Genomic DNA, 20,170 nt, shown 5'->3' on the forward strand with positions numbered 1-20,170 from the left:
TTTACACTTTTTAAACGTTATTATGTAAATTATACACTAAATGAGCATGTAATATAAAATAGTGGTCAACCATTATCGGCCAAACATAACAAATATTGCAATAAAAACACAACAGGCAGGCTATGTGTGTATTGTCTTATTGTGTTGTTTGAAGAGCTGAAAGCTTTCAATTTAAGAATTTTACCGTCAGTCAGTGATTAGTAAATGACAGGTTCATCGTCTGAGAGGAATTATGGCTATTAGTAATCTGAGTCTCATAATCAGTTTCTGTATGTGATTAAAGTGATCCTTGGGTATTTGCAGATGGAAACTATTAAAAATCAAACAATCTATTTAGTTTATTGAGGCATAAAAAGACTTTTAAACTGCTCATTAATGTTCTTAGAGGTTTGAGAATTGATCCTTTATCAGTGTTATGTGTTTGTTAGGAGCTTTAGTTTGCACTTCAATGCATTATCAATCCAATTTGAGCTAGGATGCATTAAAGTAAGTAAAAATCAAATAAAATAAACACACTCAAATGATTATGTTACACAGAAAGAACGGCTTGGAATGACATTAGGGTGAGTAATACACATTTAAGGTTGAACTACCCCTTTAAAAACAATAATATTTTAGAGTTAACACATAATTTATGTAAGACACTGATATCTATCCTTCATGAGGTTCTCATTGAAATAACATTGAATGTCCTTTTTGCGCTCTAGCGGTTAATAAACATTACTTCATGCGTCTCGCGGAAGAACATTGCAGCCGGATCTACTTCTCTGTGTTTATGTCTATGGCGAGTCACGCAGGGACTGTGCTCCTCTGGTGTGAAATAGTCCCGATTTAAACACGTTTTATAAGCGTACCATAATGATTCAGCGTAAGACAAAAACACGGTTTGGAAAATGGATTCATGTTGTACATTTTTATATAATCTTGAACACAAAAAAAAGTTACGGACAGCAGCTTTAATTAATGGCATCCAGGCATTAAAGCTGTTTGGTTAAATATCCTTGAATTACCCTAATGCCATTTTATTTATAGTTTAACTGCAAGATCATGGTGGTCACATGTAAAACCGTTCTCCTCATTACCATGGGTTTCAAAAATAAACAAAATAATAATAAACTATTGAATTTGTAATAAAAACATACATGTAAATATATCAAACAGCCTCTGTAAAAGTTATTTATATTCTGCAATATTTAATGGAAGAAATAATAGCAGAGGCCTAATATGAGTCTCTCTCGCTTTGACCTGTTCATTTACAAGACAAACCAATGGGCCAGTTCATGGTAAAAAAAATAAATAACCTTCTATCGGCCCCAAAGGGTGTCGGCCCACTGGGAAAATGCCCAGTATGCCAGATTACCAGTCCAGCCCTGCCCAGCAGAAAGAGTCCATCAGCCTCGCTCTTCTTCCTGATGTGGGTCCGTCTCTGTTCTCGTATGATCACTTGGAAATATTATTGCACAGCTTTTCTCAGCAAACCACAATTTGAGGAGGAAATTTACAGAGCAAAAGCTTGTCAGAATTTTTTTTTTTCTTTTTAATGGTTATTGGAAATTGGTGTCCTTTAAAAAAACTCAAGTACAACACATATTGAAATTAATTTGCCTGTTTAAAGTGTGAAAATATTCATCCAATGGCACTAACCTGTACAAATCTCAAGATTTATCAATAAATTAAAGGCAAGAATCTAGTCTAATTCTGAAAATGGGTCAGAACATCAGCGCGATGTAAGACTACTCTATCCCAGAAACACTGATTATACCAGAGTCACTGGTGTGTGTGTGTGCGTGAGAGTGTGTGAGTGTGTGAGAGTGAGAGTGTGAGTGTGTGTGTGTGAGTGTGAGTGTGAGTGTGTGTGAGTGTGAGTGTGTGTGTGAGTGAGTGTGTGGGAGTGTGTGTGAGTGTGTGTGTGAGTGTGTGTGTGAGAGTGAGTGTGTGTGTGTGTGTGAGTGAGTGTGTGTGTGTGTGTGTGTGTGTGTGTGTGTGAGTGTGAGTGTGTGTGTGTGTGTGTGTGTGTGAGTGAGTGTGTGTGAGTGTGTGTGAGTGTGTGTGTGTGTGTGTGTGTGTGAGTGTGTGTGTGTGTGTGTGTGAGAGTGTGTGTGTGTGTGAGTGTGAGTGTGTGAGTGTGAGTGTGTGTGTGTGAGAGTGTGTGTGTGTGAGAGTGTGTGTGTGTGAGAGTGTGTGTGTGAGTGTGAGTGTGTGTGTGTGTGAGAGTGTGTGTGTGTGAGAGTGTGTGTGTGAGTGTGAGTGTGAGTGTGTGTGTGTGTGTGTTCTCCGGTCACTTCATGAGCAGGGTCAGTCTTCAGAAAGCAGCCTGTGGAAGTGGTCAGTTCTCTTCTTTAAAACATTTCTGAAGTCATCCTGAAAACACAATCAAACAAGATCATCATTACTACAAAATTACTTTTACTGAAATAAAGCAAGTGCGTCTCGATTTAGTCTTCAGACCCATTTTCACCTTCCCTTTGGTTTGCCCTTTTCCCTACACGTGTACTAGGGCTGGGTAAAAAATATAGATTTCCCGATTTTAATCGATTCTCACTTTTACAAAACAATATTGATTCTTAAAATCCCAAGAATCGATTAGTCATCCTGTTTTCAGTTAATGAATGAAATAAACATTGTAGCTCCTCCCATTCAATAAATCGCTATAATCTTTGTGCTTTATTACTATTGATATGAAACAGTCTCAGATTTCAAATTACGTCTATTTTTTTACGAAATTCAAAAACATAAATACTCAAGAGAACCGCAAACATGAGCTGATCTTCTCTTCCGCCTTATACCAGTTACAGCGCAAAATAAACACGAATGAGCTTCTGAAAGTGTGTTAAAGATACAGGACGACTTACCGAAATCTGGATCATGTGTTTCAACCGCAGAAAGACGTCAGTAAAACGGCTTGTAAATGTCATGTAACGTCACATTTACCTCAGAAAAACCATATCCAGTGTCCATAAACTCGTTAGTCAGCTAGAAAAATTAACCCTAGAGGAGCATTTTGCTAATTATATGCACCATTCCATAGGATATTCATATTCAATGTTCTTCAATATTTAATGCATGTATGTATGAATAAATCTGGCAAGTTTTTATGCAGCCACCATTTAAATGTTTATATTTAAAAAATCTAATTGGAGTAGAATTATGGTTATGTAATTGTTAAGTTATTATAACTTAATTATGTTTTTATATATATAGTGTCATTTAAGTGTTTGTATACAAGTTAATTTTTACATTCACTATTAGTCGGCTAATGTAGTATCAACTGACTCACATAGTTTACAACATTAGTTCAGAGATTCGTTTTCCTTGAGAACATTTTCCATGTATTATACCTGATACATATCCAAAATAATCCATATTGATTTGAAAAGAATCAAAAATCGAGTCGAAAGCTTGTGAATCGAATTGTGAAATTGTTGTCAATACCCAGCCCTAATGTGTACGGTTTTATTACATGCGGACGGCGTGTCATATCTACTCATAAATATGTATCCATTACTTCAATAAGCTCTGCCTTAAAGGAACACGCCACTGTTTTTGGGCTCATTCTGCGACTCCTCTAGAGTTAATCAGTTGAGTTTGACCGTTTTGAGCCGATCTCCGGGTCTGCACTGTTAGCATAGCTTAGCATAGATCATTGAATCTGATTAGACCGTTAGCATCTCGCTCAAAAATGACCAAAGAGTTTCCATATTTCTCCTATTTAATGCTTTATTTAACCATGACTGGATGGGCCAAGTTTATGGATATCAAATAGATGTGATGCATATAAAAGAAGAAGAACAGCATGAATGTTAAAGGCTTAGAAACACTCACCGCAGGCACTAGTTTCTCCATGTATGGAATGAGCTTTTGCAGCTCACGGTCCTCTTGATCTCCAATCCAGCTCTTTATGGGAATCATATTCATCAGCTAGAACAAACAAACATATCCAGTAAGAACATGCCAATCAAACACTGATATACCAGAGCCAAGTCTGAAACACACATCTCAAGGTCGGAGGGCAATAATCTAATGTTCACTTCCTGTCTCCTGAGATCCCTTCATCTGATCGAGTCCTGAAGGCAGGATATAAGCTCTGTGTCCCAAATCACACACACTTCATGTGGTCTTTCGCTCTTGTGGACTTACAATGGCTGTGTGTTAAGTCTGGGCGTGTCTCATTTGTCATCTTAGGTCTCAGAAGAGCGTCGCTGACGTGCCAGGACACAGTTAAAGGATAATTTAAGAAATTAATTGATGAAAAATGCAACTAGAATTGCCTGTGACATACTGTTAGCGTGTGTTTTGTAGCTGCTAGTGAGTAAAGCAGTATTAATAAAGCAGTAGTGTCTCTTCATTCACTGCTAAAACACACACATGTGGGAGATGCGGAATGGATAAAAATAACTCAATAAAAGAGGACTTGAATAAGCCCAGTAATGGCATTTTAACGGTCACGTATCGCCACCTGGTGGCTTAATGTAATCAATACAATGGTTATTGGAAGCACTAAGTTACTTTCATCAGTGTTAATTTTGACAGCAAATTTTGATTTAGTTTTAGTCATAGTCTTTTGACTAAAATGCCATTTAGTTTTAGTCTACTTAAATCTAATGAGTTTAGGTCATACATTAAGCATTTAAGCATCACATAACCGACTGTCACTTGACTGACATTTTGACATCATTTAGTTTGACATTAAAAATACACGAAAGAGCTCAATTCACTTTTTTAAAAACATCTATATCGTTTTTATAACTTAGTCGGCCATATCAGGTTAAGCTAAAGCTTCAAATAAGTTTGTTTATTTATTCATTTCAGTAACATTTATTTAATTTCAAGTAATTACGTTTTTTTTTTAATGGTTTTAGTGAACTATTATAACCCTGATACTTTATTAAATATGTGTCAAATACTGGTCTTTCCTCCTGACTATGAATTAAATGGGAATTAAATTAAACACAGTTTATTGTGTAAGCAAAAACGAATATATAATGCGTGACTTTTAATGATAAAGAAGCTGTAAATACACCAGGACTCTTATTTTGAAATGTCTGCGTCTCTATTGCAGTTGCAGGAGCTCATTCAAGTTCAGATGAGGAGATAAATATGCATTATTACAACCGTCTAAAACATATTACTATATAAACATCATAAAGTCATTATTCATCAGCATTAGTTCATAAACACTGGTCTGGCATAAATGTGTGTTATTGATTGAGCCGCTCTGGAGCTGGATTGGGTGTGTGTGTGTGTGTGTGTGTGTGTGTGTGTGTGTGTGTTATTGATTGAGCCGCTCTGGAGCTGGATTGGGTGTGTGTGTGTGTGTGTGTGTGTGTGTGTGTGTGTGTGTTATTGATTGAGCCGCTCTGGAGCTGGATTGGGTGTGTGTGTGTGTGTGTGTGTGTGTTATTGATTGAGCTGCTCTGGAGCTGGATTGGGTGTGTGTGTGTGTGTGTGTGTGTGTGTGTGTGTGTTATTGATTGAGCCGCTCTGGAGCTGGATTGGGTGTGTGTGTGTGTGTGTGTGTGTTATTGATTGAGCCGCTCTGGAGCTGGATTGGGTGTGTGTGTGTGTGTGTGTGTGTGTGTGTGTGTGTGTGTGTGTGTGTTATTGATTGAGCCGCTCTGGAGCTGGATTGGGTGTGTGTGTGTGTGTGTGTGTGTGTTATTGATTGAGCCGCTCTGGAGCTGGATTGGGTGTGTGTGTGTGTGTGTGTGTGTTATTGATTGAGCCGCTCTGGAGCTGGATTGGGTGTGTGTGTGTGTGTGTGTGCGTTATTGATTGAGCCGCTCTGGAGCTGGATTGGGTGTGTGTGTTATTGATTGAGCCGCTCTGGAGCTGGATTGGGTGTGTGTGTGTGTGTGTGTGTGTGTGTGTGAGCCTGTAGATCGTGTGTTTTCCAGAGGTTAGATCAGTTCAGATTAAATGTGTTCATCTGTTACTCAGATCATCAGTTCTGACCCATCTCTGCCCTAATCCCTCTAGGACATTTGTTGACGAAAATTGATTGGTCATAGTTTTTGTCATCCAACCCTAGTTTTATTTAGTTATCGTCTCATTTTCGTCAGTGAAAAAAAGGTTGTTGACGAAAATTATTCGCCAATGAAATGAACAAGAGGATCTGCTGTATTTAGAGCTGTAGCGCAGACATCAGTGTGTATCTGATAAACTTCCACCCAGCGCTTCTGTGATCATTGGAATGATTGTAAGACAGAGCGAGCGATACTGTGCGGAGGAAAAGCGGTTTCATACATAAACATGACCACTGGTTCCTGTACCATGACGGTAGTTTAACAAACTCAGGGTTACAGGAGTATCTAAAACCCAGGATTGGCTAAACCGGCTTCATGGAACCGGCCCTGCTCTCTCCGGGTTAGGAAAGCACTGAAGACAAACATACGTGGTATGGGAAGGTGTGAGGGGCGTTGTCCAGGATGACGGTCTTCGACAGGTCTCTCTCCAGAACGCTCAAGTCTTTAATGTAGTGTCCAAGCACACAGGCACAATCATCCTGATACAAACGGTGCCTTAACACAAGAAGAAGAAGAACACACACTCGCATTCACTCAAGGTATGTTTCGTTATGAGACAGATGCAGGCTGGGAACATCTCCAGGATGATTCTGTCTCACCTAAAGAGCTTTTTATTAGGGTCCAATATGTCTACGATCTTTTCTGCATATTCCTTTTTGGCAGAGGTGTAAACAAACATCTGGAAGAAGAAAAAAGACAGAACAGATTTAATAATAGATCTACTCACTGGCCACACCAACAGATAAAATCACCCCAGGGTTCCCACAGTTTGAGTAATGTCCAGGGGCCGTTTCAAAACAACATCTCAAGAGTAAAAGTAGCTCATAACTTGCAGATTTAGGAGAAACTCTTACAAATAATGGGCGTGTCAATAGGGTTGGGAACCGAGAACCGGTTCTTATCAGGGTTCTTGCAGGTTTCAGAAAGTCACATTTAAGACCATTTTAAGACATTAAGACCATAAAGATTGCAATTTAAGACCTATACGACGCTTTACCAAAATTATTTAAATCAAAGAAATAATACAAAAAGCAATGACATTAGTAACCCTCCACAGCCAACAACGTGCCAAATGCCCAAAACCTTAGGCCCAAAATGAAAATAGGCTAAAACAAACTTGCCCTCAAATAGAATAGATTACAAAACTGCATATTAATATCCTAATAGAGATTGAACAGGGGATGCTCTAGGGAGAAACTAGGGATGCACGATTTGGGGAAGATATCTAATTGAGATTATTCTGGTTAAAATGCAATAAAAAAATAAATTAAAAAAATTACAAATGAAAAGTGTGTGCATATAACATTTTATATATTAATGTTTATATATTAATGAGACCAATAATAATTATTATATTCGATAAATACAAATATTTAACAAAATTAGAAATATTACCATTACAGTACAATTTTAATTATTAAAAAATTCAAAATAGAGTATTTAAGAATAAATATAACAATATAATAATAACATTTATATTTTACAAAAAAAACTGCTGGGTTACCTGTTAATATGCAGACAGCCTATGACTAAAAATCATTAGAAAGGTCTAAAGATTTATTATTAAAAAAAAAAAAATCAACAAAAAATCTGTGCTTTTTATCTGTGACATAATTTCTTAAAGTCTATGTATTTAATATGAAATATGAGCCTCTTATGCATCCACTGTGGGGGAAAAACTGTACATTGGAGAAAAACATATGGATTGTCATATAAATTTATTTAGAGAGAAGTATTATTTTTCATATTTTTTACCCAAACGTTTCATTCATACTGAAGCCAGAGGGCGCCCTCGAGCAGAATCTCCACATTTCCCTCAGAGAAGTAATCACTCTAATGTGAAGCTAGCGATGTGGGATAAACTGAAGATAGAAACGCTTTGACTGATGAAACGAAGACAATAAACACGACTGCATCAAGATATGGTGTATTTGAGTTCTTCAAGCCTCCACTATTGTCATAATCATAAGGTGTGCAGTGCTGATTGAGTGCAGACTTTATCACTGTTTAGAATAATATAAAACAATGCATGTCTGCCTCATTCTGTCCAGAAAAATACAACGTTATTAAACGTAGATGTATTTTACGGGCAGGTAATTGTATTTATCACGGGATTTGTAGTTTTATCACCGTGTATGTGTACCAACACCCCCAGAAAGAACAACAACACCCCCAGAAAGAACTACAACACCCCCAGAAAGAACTACAACACCCCCAGAAAGAACTACAACACCCCCAGAAAGAACTACAACACCCCCAGAAAGAACTACAACACCCCCAGAAAGAACTACAACACCCCCAGAAAGAACTACAACACCCCGAACGAACGCTCTGAGGGCGGAGCAAAGACTCTAGACCTCCACTTTGAGATCCGCTTTCGCCATTCGATGCTTTTTTGCTACAGTGTAACGTTAATAACTTTCTGCAGCCAGCATTTCTGGAAATGAATTTAAGACCTAACTAAATTAAATTTAAGACCTCGGGTGAAAATCTGGCCATTTTTAAGACGTTTTAAGGCCTTAAATTAAAAAAATTTAATTTTAGACATTTTAAGACTTTAAGACCCCGCGGGAACCCTGTCTTATGCAGAACCGAAACTGATTTTTGAAAAATAACAGAGCCGTGCGAAATTCCGAAGTTTCGGTTGCGATGCAATGTGTGTGCGAAGCGCTGGAAGCGTATCCTTTAATAGCCAGTGTTGCCAAGTCCGTGGTTTTCCCGCAGAATTGGGCTCCTTCAACACTGTTGTCCGCAGGCTGTGTTTCATGTCCGCGGGTTGAAGCGGCCCCAATTATGTGATATTTAGCCCCGGAAATGCAAATTTTGCCCCCCTGAAACGCGATTGGGCTTGTTTTGGGCTAGTTTTGAGTAGCAATTGTGCGGGTTTTGCTGTGAAAACCTGGCAACCCTGGCGCACCTCCTCATGAATATTAATGACGCTGCCGCTTCCAGGAGTGTCGCAGTTCAGCCTGAAGCCCTCGCGCTTCACATACACGGTTTAGCGTTAGATATTTTCTCGTTGACCACCAGCATGGCCAAGTCACAAGTATGGATTCATTTCCAAAGAATGAATGATAATGAAGCAAAATGTAACACATGTGAAAAGTTAATAACATGCAAAGGAGGCTGCACTAGCAATCTGACAAAACATTTGCTACAGCACAGAATGGCTTATTCCAGATCTATAGTGAAAGGCCTATATATATATATATATCTATAACCGTTGAGTCACCATGGTTTAGGTAAGCGTTCAGGCACAATTACCTTTGTAATGCTGAATTGCAATTTATTATTTACAAGTTCACTGAATAACTGAATTACTATTAAATTAATATACAACTAATTAATAAATATAACTAATAAATATAATTTATAACTTGGTTTTATTCAGAGACAGAGAGATAAAATGTAATAAGACAATTTCAGAGGTGTTCATTTGAAGAAAAAAAAAAATGTGTTGCAAGAATGGCTTAATTAATACTGTAATATATGTACAGTACACGACTTTTTTGACATTGCCAACCTGTAAATTAATTTTAGAGCAAGTAATAAACACAAAAAGGATTGTTTGAGTTGCGTATTGTGCCTTTTTCCTTTACCACTATTTGTTTAATAATTTTAATGGAACCGGAAAATTTCTCACGATTCCCAACCCTACGTGTCAATCCTAATTTTAGGACTTCTAAATTTTCTCTAAGAATTTCACAAAGCATTTTAGCACTAGAACTAGCTCCTAAATCCATGAAACGCCAGGAGTAGTCAAGAGCACTCCTAAGTCACTAAGACCAAATCACTAAACAATAATTAGTTAGTAATAAGTAGTACTAGTTAACAGTGTTGGGGAAAGTTACTTTGAAAAGTAATGCATTACAATATTGCGTTACTCCCTTAAAAAGTAACTAATTGAGTTACTTAGTTACTTTTTAAGAAAAGTAATGCGTTACGTTACTTTTGCGTTACTTTTTCTCACCTGGGCTGGGCTTGCTTTTTTGTTTTGTTTTTTAATAGCAAAAAAGTCCTTTTTTGTGCAAATGTAAAGACATCTCTTCATATCAAAATTGAAATAATAGGTCTCAGGCTGAGGTAAAAATGTGCTGCCATTCTGGATAATGAAGAATAGGACGCAGGAGAAAAACATTTTACCAATAAATAAAAAAAATCTAGTAATTTTTGATCATGGCTTAACTGAATCATCAAAGATCAGCAGCACGACATTGGTCAATAAAGGTAGATTAAATGCATAAAAATATTTGTTTTATTTAACATTTAATTATTGGAGGTTTGCATAGTCCTCTAATTTTGCATTTGACAGATTTTATTCATTTTGAGGAGTACAGAATCTTTATTGTGCAAGTGAGATAAATAAATGCTCACATTTAGTCTAGAACTACAATAACCATCATGTGTACACACACACACACACACACACACACACACACACACACACACACACACACACACACACACACACACACACACACACACACACACACACACACACACACACACACACACACACACACACACACACACACACACACACACACACACACACACACACACACACACACACACACACACACACACACACACGCCTCTCCACTTATTTTTCACAACATGGGGGCAGGAGAGCTGTCAGTCAAACTAATGTGAAAAAGTAACTTGCGTTACTTTTTTGAAAAAGTAACTCCGATATTTTGTTGTAAATTTGAAAAGTAATGCGTTACTTTACTAGTTACTTGAAAAAGTAATATTATTACGTAACTCAAGTTACTTGTAATGCGTTTCCCCAACACTGCTAGTTAATAATAATTTAGGGTCCAATTCTCACTATTAACTAGTAGCTTATTAGTATGCATATTATGATATTGGCTGTTTATTATTACTTATAAAGCAAATACTGACGCCTTATTCTGCATGATCATATTGTACATCCCATAATCACACAATGTAGGCAGATTTATAATCACTGAGATCCCAAATGTGAGGTTAAGTTAAACTTAAGTTTGTCCTCAATATTACATTTTTTTATGACTTTTTTTGACATGGACATTTTTGTCCTCTATGGACCAGTGTAACGTTTATTAATTGATGCACAAGAGTTAAAGATGGTCAAACACGACTGGATGAATTTAAGGTGCACATTTATACACAATGGTTTGTTTTTACCCTTCACTTCACTAAATTAATGTTTTCTCAACTGCCACGAGTACAGTCTATAGGCCTGCTCACACTGAATTTATTCATTTATCAATTTCCATGTGATTTAACCCTCTGGGGCTCTTCAGTTATTTCTGACCGGATCATTTTCTGTTTTGAAATGTTAAAAATCACAGCCTCATCAGAATGATATGAAACTTGGAGACTTTTCTAGCATTAGGAAAAAATTGGGGTCATGATTCAAGCATGCGAATTGGTCGTAAAAAAAAAAAAATAGCGTTTATTGTCTTCGGTCATAAATGACCAACCATAGGAAATGAATGGAAATCTGCAAAAACACAAATTCACAGAAAAAAATCTATATTTCTAACAAAATATAAATAAATAACTAAAACTTAATAATAAATAGTCTTTGAGATTTTTTAAAATATATATTCAAATCCACCAACAACAACAAAAAAAAAATCATTAAATGTGTTCAAAAGAGCCCAAAGCCTCTCCACAGAGACCTCTAGTGGTCACACACATGCTTGCAGGATTTCTGAAATTATTCCAAAAGAGGGGCTAATCTGCCTTCAAAAAAAATATTTTGAAGGCCTAGTCTCTATTTTAACCTGAAATACTGCAATAATTAAAAATAAAAAAATGTAAATTACAATTTTTTTTAACAAAAATTCTTTTCAATGGCAAAAATAGACCATAATTATTGCATAAATATTAAAAAATACCATCAAATCATCTCAAAATACAAAATTAAAAAGAAAAAATATTAAATATTAAAAATAAATGGCATTGGTTTTACTGGAGTGGAGGAAGTTTTATTTTTAGGTGTCGGTCACTAATGACGGGGAAGAGAGGGATAAATATTATACACTACTGATATTAATGAACTGAATATATATTATGTTTGTAGTTGGGGGGGGTTCAATAGAAATGTATGAAATTATACAATATAACACTTCTCAGAGTCAGATTCTCATACAAGCACCAAACAGAACCAAGAGTTTTAAACCTGGTCCAATTTACAGATTTAGTTTATGTAAATGTATGCAAATGAGCGCATTTAAGGCATCATTTGCATATTAAAACATGAATTTACACAAAACTTGTAATACATTTTCCCCCTTCTGTTTATGTCAGTAATAAACTGGAGAAGTTAATCCCCCTTCACCTGCAGAGTCTCGCCCCAACAGCGGTTCATTCTAATTAAAGTGTTTTTCACACCAAATGTTAAAGTTTTCTAAAGTTTGTCCTTTTGCTCTTCACAATGTTTACCTCAAAATGTTTGGTCATGGCTTGTAGAAACTCCTTCACATACGGCCTGAGGATCACGTACACCTGTGGAAACATGTTCAACTAATGATGACAATGTTTGCATATTCCAGAGAACATTCACTCTTTATGCTGTTAAAGCTGCACTATGTAACTTCTCCGTCATATATAACACTGGCCTAGTGGATATTTGACTGAAAAAATCTTACATAGTGCAGCTTTAACACCTAAACCTTTTAAAACTGTAGTTTGAAACTAATGCTTATATTTATAGGGATCAATTGTGTTTGTGTGTGTGTGTGTTTTTGCACTCTTGATGTTTTAGAGATCTTCACTGTTGAGTCCTGATTGAGAGAAATGTGCAAATGTGACTTTAGCGTAACACGGGTTGAGTAAAGGTTTCACTGACCTTGTACTTGTGATCTTGAAAGCGGGTGCTGAAGGTGTATTCTGCGTCCGCAATCACATTGAGTGAACTGAACACCAGGGTTTCATCCTAGAATCGGGGAAAAACAATAAAATCACAAACCAGTCGATCAAAACCAGTGAGACCCGTTCCACTAGTCAACTTCACTTGTTCACGTGCTTGTCCTTCAGACAGGTAAATCTGTCCTCCACTTGTCCTTCAGACAGGTAAATCTGTCCTCCACTTGTCCTTCAGACAGGTAAATCTGTCCTCCACTTGTCCTTCAGACAGGTAAATCTGTCCTCCACTTGTCCTTCAGACAGGTAAATCTGTCCTCCACTTGTCCTTCAGACAGGTAAATCTGTCCTCCACTTGTCCTTCAGACAGGTAAATCTGTCCTCCACTTGTCCTTCAGACAGGTAAATCTGTCCTCCACTTGTCCTTCAGACAGGTAAATCTGTCCTCCACTTGTCCTTCAGACAGGTAAATCTGTCCTCCACTTGTCCTTCAGACAGGTAAATCTGTCCTCCGCTTGTCCTTCAGACAGGTAAATCTGTCCTCCACTTGTCCTTCAGACAGGTAAATCTGTCCTCCGCTTGTCCTTCAGACAGGTAAATCTGTCCTCCACTTGTCCTTCAGACAGGTAAATCTGTCCTCCACTTGTCCTTCAGACAGGTAAATCTGTCCTCCACTTGTCCTTCAGACAGGTAAATCTGTCCTCCACTTGTCCTTCAGACAGGTAAATCTGTCCTCCGCTTGTCCTTCAGACAGGTAAATCTGTCCTCCGCTTGTCCTTCAGACAGGTAAATCTGTCCTCCGCTTGTCCTTCAGACAGGTAAATCTGTCCTCCGCTTGTCCTTCAGACAGGTAAATCTGTCCTCCGCTTGTCCTTCAGACAGGTAAATCTGTCCTCCGCTTGTCCTTCAGACAGGTAAATCTGTCCTCCACTTGTCCTTCAGACAGGTAAATCTGTCCTCCACTTGTCCTTCAGACAGGTAAATCTGTCCTCCACTTGTCCTTCAGACAGGTAAATCTGTCCTCCACTTGTCCTTCAGACAGGTAAATCTGTCCTCCACTTGTCCTTCAGACAGGTAAATCTGTCCTCCACTTGTCCTTCAGACAGGTAAATCTGTCCTCCGCTTGTCCTTCAGACAGGTAAATCTGTCCTCCGCTTGTCCTTCAGACAGGTAAATCTGTCCTCCGCTTGTCCTTCAGACAGGTAAATCTGTCCTCCACTTGTCCTTCAGACAGGTAAATCTGTCCTCCACTTGTCCTTCAGACAGGTAAATCTGTCCTCCGCTTGTCCTTCAGACAGGTAAATCTGTCCTCCACTTGTCCTTCAGACAGGTAAATCTGTCCTCCACTTGTCCTTCAGACAGGTAAATCTGTCCTCCACTTGTCCTTCAGACAGGTAAATCTGTCCTCCACTTGTCCTTCAGACAGGTAAATCTGTCCTCCACTTGTCCTTCAGACAGGTAAATCTGTCCTCCGCTTGTCCGAGTAAAAAATGAGCTTGTCCGGGGAAAATAATTTTTTTTTTGTGTGTGTGTGTTGTAAATAAAATGTATTCTGAAGCAATATTGTCACCAGTGTTCAATCAGCTTTGACATATGCATAATTGTGATATTTGTACCTTTTATAAAGGGCATTTTCCCCCTAAACTTATTAAATATAGGCTATGATTCAGCTTTCCTTTTATATTCTTAAATTGGATCAATAAATTAAATTAGAAGACGACACTATAGACCGTTCCCAGTCAAATAGAATAATTTACACTGAAAAATTACAACTGCATTAAATAATGTTATGAGATTGTTTTAAATATTTTTTGAATTAACGAATAAGAAATGTTTAAAGATGAAACTAAAGCACCTATGGCAGCAGGTGACCGTCTGAATGAGTGAATCATTGAGTCGATTCGTTCAAACAGCTGATTCATTCAAGTATGAGGCGGTCGTTTACGAATAGTTCATTGAATCTTTGATTCTATCGATTCATTCAAACACTGAATCATTCACACACACACACACACTGATGCTGTGACACTCGTTCTGATGTGATCTTTTGGAACTATTTTCGCTGCTGAAATAGAACAAAACACTCAATATTGCATCTAAAATGTAAGTGACTTAATGTTAATAATTGTTTATGGAACTGTCATATGAAATCAGTGTCATGTTCAGTCGTGATGGTGTTCAGGAGAACACACTCTTGGTAATGTGGCGTTGCAACTGTATCATGTTATAAATATAAATAAACTCCACATTTCTACATTTATAAGGCAGTGTGTGACTGAGTTTCTCTGTGTGAGCGTCAACAGTGCTTTAGTTACCGTCAGTTCATTAACACATTATATATTATCATCATTCACTGACGATCGCAACTTACAGTAATGAATGCAGAATCATTCTTGCATTTGGTTGATTCCCTAGTTTTTTTTGTTAATGACGTTTTATCAGGATACTTGAAAAAAATAAAAATAATGTAAAATTCTCTTTCACTTGCCCCTTCAAAAAATCCACTTGTCCTGGACAAGCGTTAAAGGGTTAGTTCAGCCAAAACTGTAAATTGTGTCATTAATGACTGAGCCTCATGTGGTTGGACACCCGTCAGACCTCCGTTCATCTTCAGACACAAATGAAGATATTTTAGTGTAAATCTGATGCTCTGAACCGCTGCTCTGCTCACTGATTCATAATGCTCTGAACCGCTGAATCGACTCACTGATTCATAACGCTCTGAACCGCTGAATCGACTCACTGATTCATAACGCTCTGAACCGCTGAATCGACTCACTGATTCATAACGCTTCGAAGCTTCATGAGGCCGTGTTTTGAAATCGTCATCACTATATAAGTCGTTATTTAGGGTTTTTTTGCGCACAGAAACTATTTTCGTCTTCATAAAGTTATTGTAGAGCCGCTGTAGTGAGATGGACTTTGTAACTTTAGTCTTTAGTGTCTTTTAAGGGTCTTGAGAGTGTAAAGTTGAGCCAATGGAGGCCTTTCAGAGCATCAGATTTACACTAAAATATCTTCATTTGTGTCTGAAGATGAACGGAGGTCTGACGGGTGTCCAACCACATGAGGCTCAGTCATTAATCACACAATTTACAGTTTTGGCTGAACTAACCCTTTAATGTCGAGCCCTGTAACGGCCTCTGACCTCCAACAGTTTGGGATTCAGCCAATGCAGTTCAGTGACTCTATGATGGATAGAGTGGAAGATACTGACCAGATCCAGCACCAGTGTGGCCGCAGGAGTGCTCCTGGTCTTGGGGGGGATGTCTCGCACTGCTGAGACGGGTCTGGACTGCTGGGAGCGGTTGGGAATGTTCTTGATGAAGGTGAAGCTGAGGCACAAACAGAGACAGTGATGTGATTAACCCACAGAAGCAGCACCGCAGCCCGTCTGAAGCCCAGAGACTCACGGGCTGAAGGCCTCCTGGTTCTCCTCATCCTCGGAGAGAGGGCTGGCCGCGCTGTAGCCGAACACACACAGCTCAGGGCTGAACATGGGGCTCGCGCTGGGAGGATGGTCGCCTGTACAAAGAACACACAATCAGTCACTACTCATTTAGTTTAGCAGTACAGTTTCAGAATGAACGTCAGACACTTCCGGAGGTTTGAACTGTAGGAGCAGTCCTCATGCCATCCGCTCTGCAACATCTTTAGCAACCTTTAAAAACCAGCTTAAAACACACCTCTTCACTGAGGCCTATGGGCCATAGATGCTCTGGTTTCTCTCCTTCTTATCCTTAACCCCCCCCCCTTCTCCACCCCTTCCCTTGCTATTTGTTAAGCGTCCTTGGGTCTTGTGAAAGGCGCTATATAAATTAGGGAGGATGGTCGCCTGTACAAAGAACACACAATCAAATCAAGGACAGGCACTCATTTAGTTTAGCAGTACAGTTTCAGAATGAAGGTCAGACACTTCCGGAGGTTTGAACTGTAGGAGCAGATTTACACACATGAGGATAAGATTCTTTGGGGTTACGTTTATTAATGTCTTGATTACTTGAAGTTTGATGATACTATTAAAGGAACACACCACTATTATTGAAAATAGGCTCATTCTCCGACTCCTTTTATGATGGATGCGCTTTTATGATGGACAGATGCACTTTTATGATGAATAGATGCAGTTTTATGATGGATAGATGCACTTTTATGATGAATAGATGCAGTTTTATGATGGATAGATGCACTTTTATGATGAATAGATGCAGTTTTATGATGGATAGATGCAGTTTTATGATGGACAGATGCAGTTTTATGATGGACAGATGCACTTTTATGATGGACAGATGCACTTTTATGATGGATAGATGAACTTTTATGATGGACAGATGCTCTTTTATGATGGATAGATGAACTTTTATGATGGACAGATGCTCTTTTATGATGGACAGATGCAGTTTTATGATGGATAGATGAACTTTTATGATGGACAGATGCTCTTTTATGATGGATAGATGCTCTTTTATGATGGACAGATGCTCTTTTATGATGGATAGATGAACTTTTATGATGGATAGATGAACTTTTATGATGGCTAGATGCTCTTTTATGATGGATAGATGCTCTTTTATGATGGACAGATGCTCTTTTATGATGGATAGATGAACTTTTATGATGGATAGATGCACTTTTATGATGGACAGATGCTCTTTTATGATGGATAGATGAACTTTTATGATGGATAGATGCTCTTTTATGATGGCTAGATGCTCTTTTATGATGGACAGATGCACTTTTATGATGGATAGATGCACTTTTATGATGGCTAGATGCTCTTTTATGATGGACAGATGCTCTTTTATGATGGATAGATGCACTTTTATGATGGATAGATGCTCTTTTATGATGGAAAGATGCTCTTTTATGATGGATAGATGCACTTTTATGATGGACAGATGCTCTTTTATGATGGATAGATGCTCTTTTATGATGGATAGATGCACTTTTATGATGGATAGATGCTCTTTTATGATGGCTAGATGCTCTTTTATGATGGCTAGATGCTCTTTTATGATGGATGGATGCACTTTTATGATGGACAGATGCACTTTTATGATGGACAGATGCACTTTTATGATGGACAGATGCACTTTTATGATGGATAGATGCTCTTTTATGATGGCTAGATGCTCTTTTATGATGGATAGATGCTCTTTTATGATGGAAAGATGGACTTTTATGATGGATAGATGCACTTTTATGATGGATAGATGCTCTTTTATGATGGCTAGATGCTCTTTTATGATGGCTAGATGCTCTTTTATGATGGATGGATGCACTTTTATGATGGATAGATGCTCTTTTATGATGGACAGATGCACTTTTATGATGGATAGATGCTCTTTTATGATGGACGGATGGACTTTTATGGACTCATTCACTGCCACTATAAAGCGTGGAAGAGTCAGGACAGGAGTCAGAGAGTGTCACACACACCTCGGATGAGCTGAGGGAGAGTAAATCATGGGGTCATTTTCATTTTTGGCTAAACTAACCCCTTAATAAATAGTAGGAATGAATTCTTAATTTGAGGCCACAATATCACATCTTCTTCTGCGTGGGCTCTGTACCAATGACTGATGGCAAAAGCGTATGAGTTTAATGCTAAACCGTATAAAATGGCCTAAATGAGCAAGAGGTTGAGATGCACTGACCGTCTCCCGGTGGAGTGAGGAAGTGGACGGCCGGAGAGTAGAGGCTCCGAGCCGCAGGATTCAATAATGAATGCCTTTCCCGGAGATGGCGGACGGGGGTCTTGAAATCCGACTCTGAAAACACAGATTCTCTTAAAGGGACAGTTCACACAAAAACGTAAATCCTGTCATTAATTCCTCACGGCTTTGGAACGACATGAGGGAGAGGATGAACTATCTCTTTAATACAATATCATTATTAATAAACTTACCTTTACTGTCAACAGCCACTAGAGCTTTTCTCCTCCTCCGGGGACGCTTGGCGGCCGTCGGGACGTCATCAGGGTCCAGATTCGAGCAGTCTTGGAGAAATCGGACTTCATTCTAAAGTAAAAAAGACAGCAGTTAATAAACCTGTGATTAAGACAAGCTACACATTTCATACCAACACGTGCAATTAAATAAAAAAAGTCAAAATGACAGAAATTATGAAGTTTATTTGTGTTTTAATAAACAATAATAGCTACAAGATCCACGTGCAACTACATCGAGAATACACAGAGAAGCTGATTGGCCAAATCAAATGCCAATCAAAAATACTGCAATCTCATTGGCTACCCGATGAGAACAGGCCCTGTCCATAAACACATCTAGTCAGAGACACTTTTACTAGCAACACACAACTTCTTACTTCTCATATAACCTGTTCGGTATTTAATGATTTGATTAAATATTATCATAGTAGTATTTTAGTTTAACTCCACTCGTATCGTCATATCTCTCGCTTTAAAATGGTTAGCATTTTGCTAACCAGGCATGCGCAGATCATTCCTGAAGCGGATCACACCAAACAAACACACGAAAGTGTTCTTTTCATATCTCGAGTTGAATAGAGCAGGACTGACCTGGGACCGGCTCTTGGCCAGCGGGGTCTGCGGGCTCGCGCTCTCCGGTGCGGCTCGACGGCGGCGGGACGGTGTCGGTGTCGGTGGGGTTTCATTTAAGATATTTCTCGAGCGAAGTCTCATTTTCCCGTCAGCCCTGATTAAACGATGTCGCCAACAGATAAACCTCTCAGGAATGATGTTGTAGTTCTAGAGTCGCGGTAACCGGCGCCGTCTCGCTGTTTCCAGACCGACTGACCTCAATTTAAACTGAGGAAAAAACACAACCGAGCTTTAGCCAATCAGAACACACGCTCGAAGCGGTAGGCGGGGCTTCACATAACAACTGCGCAACGTGACGCGGAAGCCACAGTGACGGGCGATTTTTTTGCGGTGAGTTATTATTATTATTTTATATATTATTATTATTAATTTATTTTTATTGAATAAAACAAATGGCATAAAACAGTCAAAATACATAGAAAATACTGCCGTGTAAGGCTCAACAGAAAATTAAATAAACATTTAAATAATACTAAAAAAGCTACCACAGGTTGTATGATATGATTTCAAAATGTACAAACGCATTTAAAAAAATATATTACACAAAATGAAAACAATAATGTGAATATTATTATTATAAGTGTGAATCAAAAAATTAAAAGCGCATTTAATACAAATAACAAGCATGATTTCATCTCTTAAATGTCTTAGTGTGTGTTTTGCTCATAATTTAGATTTTTTACATCTAATTTCAGCTTTTTATCTCATA

At 38.2% G+C, this 20,170-nt stretch overlaps 1 protein-coding gene across 1 annotated transcript; it reads right to left on the reverse strand.

The window, feature by feature from the left end:
• Positions 1–1,539: 1,539 nt before the first annotated feature.
• ctdspl3 (CTD (carboxy-terminal domain, RNA polymerase II, polypeptide A) small phosphatase like 3) lies at positions 1,540–19,709 on the reverse strand. Its single transcript, XM_079843901.1, has 11 exons — positions 19,420–19,709; positions 18,787–18,898; positions 18,536–18,649; positions 16,292–16,403; positions 16,096–16,213; positions 12,865–12,951; positions 12,459–12,521; positions 6,623–6,702; positions 6,392–6,518; positions 3,823–3,918; positions 1,540–2,361 (listed from the first exon to the last, which is right to left on the reverse strand). Exons 1-11 carry the CDS (start codon positions 19,540–19,542, stop codon positions 2,296–2,298), a joined length of 1,098 nt encoding a protein of 365 aa, XP_079700027.1. The 5' UTR covers positions 19,543–19,709; the 3' UTR covers positions 1,540–2,295.
• Positions 19,710–20,170: the final 461 nt, after the last annotated feature.

This window comes from Gobio gobio (assembly GCF_949357685.1).
Source record: "Gobio gobio genome assembly, chromosome: 19".
Classification (NCBI taxonomy): domain Eukaryota; kingdom Metazoa; phylum Chordata; class Actinopteri; order Cypriniformes; family Gobionidae; genus Gobio; species Gobio gobio.

Coding starts and splice junctions, on each gene's coding strand:
- ctdspl3 (XM_079843901.1), bottom strand. CDS start 19,542: ATGAGACTTCGCTCGAGAAATATCTTAAATGAAACCCCACCGACACCG. Junction 6,519..6,622: donor CCTAATAAAAAGCTCTTTAG/GTGAGACAGAAT, acceptor TCTTGTGTTAAG/GCACCGTTTGTATCAGGATG. Junction 3,919..6,391: donor CTCACACCTTCCCATACCAC/GTATGTTTGTCT, acceptor TGTTTGTTCTAG/CTGATGAATATGATTCCCAT.